We start from the raw sequence: 3,178 nt of genomic DNA, 5'->3' as shown, positions 1-3,178 counted from the left end.
CCTGTTCTTAAGTGTCTGTATGGGGCGGGGGAACGAGGGGTGGGCAGTATTAGATCCTCTGAGAGACTCGGAACTGCCCTGGCGTGGTCAGTTCCTTCTCTGAGCAAATGAGACCCTGTGGTTCATCAGCTGTGGACATGGACCCTAGTGTGGGGGGCTGGGGTCCCAGAGGTTCCTGGGAAGGAGGACAGAAGGGGTTGAGAATCTGGGACTGACCCTGGAGACCCCACCTCACTCAGATCCTCCTGTATCTGCCCTGTGGCCCCTCAAACCCTCCCACTGCCCACCTGGCACCTTCAGGATTCAGGTGACAGTGAGGGGTGCACGTGGGATTAAGGAGGATCTCTGAAATGCAAATGTCTTCTGGGTGACCATTCCTAGTACACCCCCACTCCATTCCAGCCCATTATCCTTCTGGGGACAGGACCCTGAGCTGACAGGATCAGGGGCCCCTCACCTGAGACCAGGAGCTGCAGGGGCTCACTGGGGAGTGACAGCAGGAAGGGGGAGGTGCTGTGTGAGCTGTAGCACCTGTAGGTGCCCCCGTGGGCTGAGGTCACAGGGCTCATGGAGAACTCCGCCTGGAACTGCTGAGCTCGGTGCTTTGATCTCAGACGCTCGGGGGGACCGGCTGCCCCCTCCTTGGACAGAAGGAACGTGTCCCTCTGGCTCTGTGACTGACACAACAGGGTCACGTTCTCTCCTGAGGCCACCCTGGGGCCTGGCTGCACGGAGAGGGAGGGTCTGTCATGCAGCCATCCTAGAAAGAGGGAAGAGGGTGAGGGCTGCCTGCCCACCTTGTTCTGACCTGAGAGTCACCAGGCCTCTCTCTGAGTACCCTCCTCTCTGTCTGTCTCTGTTTCTGAGTCTCGCCCTCACCTCTCCCACCCACTGCCTCTCTCAGTCTCTCTCCCTCCCTGGGGCCTGCACTTTCATTCTGGCCTCACCCCCTGAGACCCCCAGCAGGGCCTGTGGGGAGTCTGGGTCCCTGAGTAAACCCACTGGCTCCTCACCTGCCACCAGGATGTCCAGGGGGTCACTGGGGGCCGACCACTCAGAGGAGAGGTTGTATCCACCGTAGCATCTGTACCGGCCCCCATGGGAGTTGCTCACAGTGTCCAGGGGGAAGTGGGCCTGAGAGAGCCCAGCCTGGGGCTGCAGGACAAGTTTCTCACGGAGGTCCCGTCCTCCCTCCTTGTGCAGAGCGAATCTGTCATAGCTGACATCAGAGCGACACTGGAGGGTCAGGCTCTGTCCATAGGCTGCAATGGGGCCCTGCTGGCTCAGGAGGGAGGGCTTCCCAGACTCACCTGGGGAGACCAGACATGAGTGACAGGGGCTGCTCCTCCCATAAACCCCTTCTCCTGGCCTTGCCCCCAGATCTGACTGTCTCTCTCTGCGTCTCTGGCCCAGGATCCCATGTTTTCCCACACCCCACCTTCTCACCTGTGGCTCCGCTTACAAAAAACACCCCAATAACCTGGCTGGTACCTCAATCCATGGATGGGACAATAATGGGACTCACCTGAGACCAGGAGCTTCAGGGGGTCACTGGGGTGTGAGCACACCTGGGGGCTGTTCCTGAAACAGCCATAGCATCTGAACGTCCACCTGTGAATGGGGGTCACGGGGCCCACAGGGAACAGGGCCTGGGACTGCCCACTGGGCAGTCGCTGTGAGTCCAGGGTCCAGGAGAGCCTGTCATCTCCCTCCTTAGTCAGAAGGAACCTGTCAAATCCCTGCCCTGAGACACACTGGAGAGTCACGTTCCCTCCTGAGGTCACAAAAGGGCTGGGCAGGGCTGAGAGGCTGGGTTTGCTGTAGGATCCTAGGAGAGGAGGAGGCAGCATGTTAATTGGGGCTCACACCTCCCTCATGTCCCCCAGGGCTGGGCTGTGAGAGGGGGACACCCTGAGAGCCGACCCCTTTCTTGAGGGCAGAGCCTGAGGCTGGGACCCCTGAGTGTCCTCTCACCTGTCACCACCAGCTCCAGGGGGTCACTGTGCTCTGACCAGCCAGTAGGGCTGTAACAGTAACATTGATATCTCCCCGCATGTACATCTGTCATGTGTGTGATGGAGAAGTTGGCCTTGTCCCCAGGCTCCTGTGGAGTTTGTCTTTCCCATGGTGCTGGGCTTCCCTCTTTATCCAGACGGTACTCCTCAGCCCCTGGGATCCCCTGACAAGTAATGGTCACAGGGCTCCCCCAGGGGATCACATGGTCTGGCTCAGCCCAGAGGGTGGGCTTGGGGAGGGGTCCTGGAAGGAATCAGAGACTGGGTTACAAGACATTCCCACCCCTGGTCCCAGCTCTCAGTCCCAGATGCCCCCCTTCTGTCAGACTGATCTGCACCCCTTTCCCAGCTGCCTGGAGGGTGGCCCTTGTGCCAGTGAGGAGTGGGACCTGGGAGTCCTGGGGAGACTCACCTGCCTGCACTGGGGTCCTGAGGCCCACACTCAGCCCTGGAAGATAGTCCCTGTGAGAGATTTGCCCTGAACCCTGAGCAGCCCCCTCCTCCCCATGAGCCTCCTGAGTCCTGGGGTCCTGTCAGACCAGGGTCCTCTCCCTCCTCCCATCTCACCGAGGCAGAGCAGGACCCTGATGGTGGGGGTCATGGCGTCTTCTCCCTGTGGCCACAGCTGAGCAGATGTTGGAGGCCACGGGGCCAGCAGGATGGACAGACAGACGCACGGGTGGTGGTCAGTTGAAGTACAGCCCTGCCTGTCACGGGGTTGTCACATCAGCAGCCTATAGGGGAGGGCACAGCCTCTCTAGCAGCCTGGCTCTCATTTCCATCGTGAAGCAGGAAATAGACCCGCAGCCTCCTGAGAGACCCCTTGCAGGTGAGGTGATCCAGGGCACATCCTTCCCTGTCAGAGCCACCCCCACCAGGTCTCCTTCCTCCTCTGCCCGTCCATCAGCACCTCACTGGGGTCCTCACCATGGACAGTGCCACCTGGGCCCTGGAGACACTTCAGGAAGACATGGGTCCTTGTGGCCTGCAGAGCTCAGATCGGCAGGGACATGCTTACCTGCCAATTGTGCAGCTCAGGGCGATGTCCCTGTGAAATGAGAACAAAGGGGAAATGCAGGGAAATAAGGGAAGGAAACAGTTCTCCCCCTCTCTGGCCCCAGAGTGTATTTCTCTTCCTATCCCAGCCCCTGGTCACCTCCCCT

The 3,178-nt window shown here is 60.1% G+C and overlaps 1 protein-coding gene across 8 annotated transcripts in view; it reads right to left on the bottom strand.

Annotated features, from left to right (window-relative positions):
- LOC102252948 (leukocyte immunoglobulin-like receptor subfamily A member 6) overlaps window positions 1–2,826 on the bottom strand; it is a 105,516-nt gene extending 102,690 nt beyond the window's left edge. For 4 of the 8 annotated variants that reach the window (XR_001359361.1, XM_014528118.1, XM_014528117.1 and 1 more), the window contains exons 1-5: window positions 2,583–2,711; window positions 2,428–2,463; window positions 1,975–2,259; window positions 1,526–1,828; window positions 1,014–1,310 (exon numbers count right to left, since the gene is read on the bottom strand). Coding sequence is in view for 7 of the 8 variants with exons in the window: in XM_014528118.1 (XP_014383604.1) it covers window positions 1,014–1,310; window positions 1,526–1,828; window positions 1,975–2,259; window positions 2,428–2,463; window positions 2,583–2,616 (955 nt within the window). In the remaining variant the exon portion in view is untranslated. Of the gene's footprint in view, window positions 1–457; window positions 761–1,013; window positions 1,311–1,525; window positions 1,829–1,974; window positions 2,260–2,427; window positions 2,464–2,582 lie in introns of all 8 variants that reach the window. The other 4 variants (XM_014528113.1, XM_014528115.1, XM_014528114.1 and 1 more) reach the window with 2 other exon arrangements.
- Between the last annotated feature and the right edge of the window lie 352 nt (window positions 2,827–3,178).

The sequence above is a fragment of the Myotis brandtii genome, unplaced genomic scaffold, assembly GCF_000412655.1.
Source record: "Myotis brandtii unplaced genomic scaffold, ASM41265v1 scaffold619, whole genome shotgun sequence".
In the NCBI taxonomy this organism is placed as follows: Eukaryota; Metazoa; Chordata; class Mammalia; order Chiroptera; family Vespertilionidae; genus Myotis; species Myotis brandtii.
This window is presented reverse-complemented; position numbering and strand designations above follow the sequence as displayed.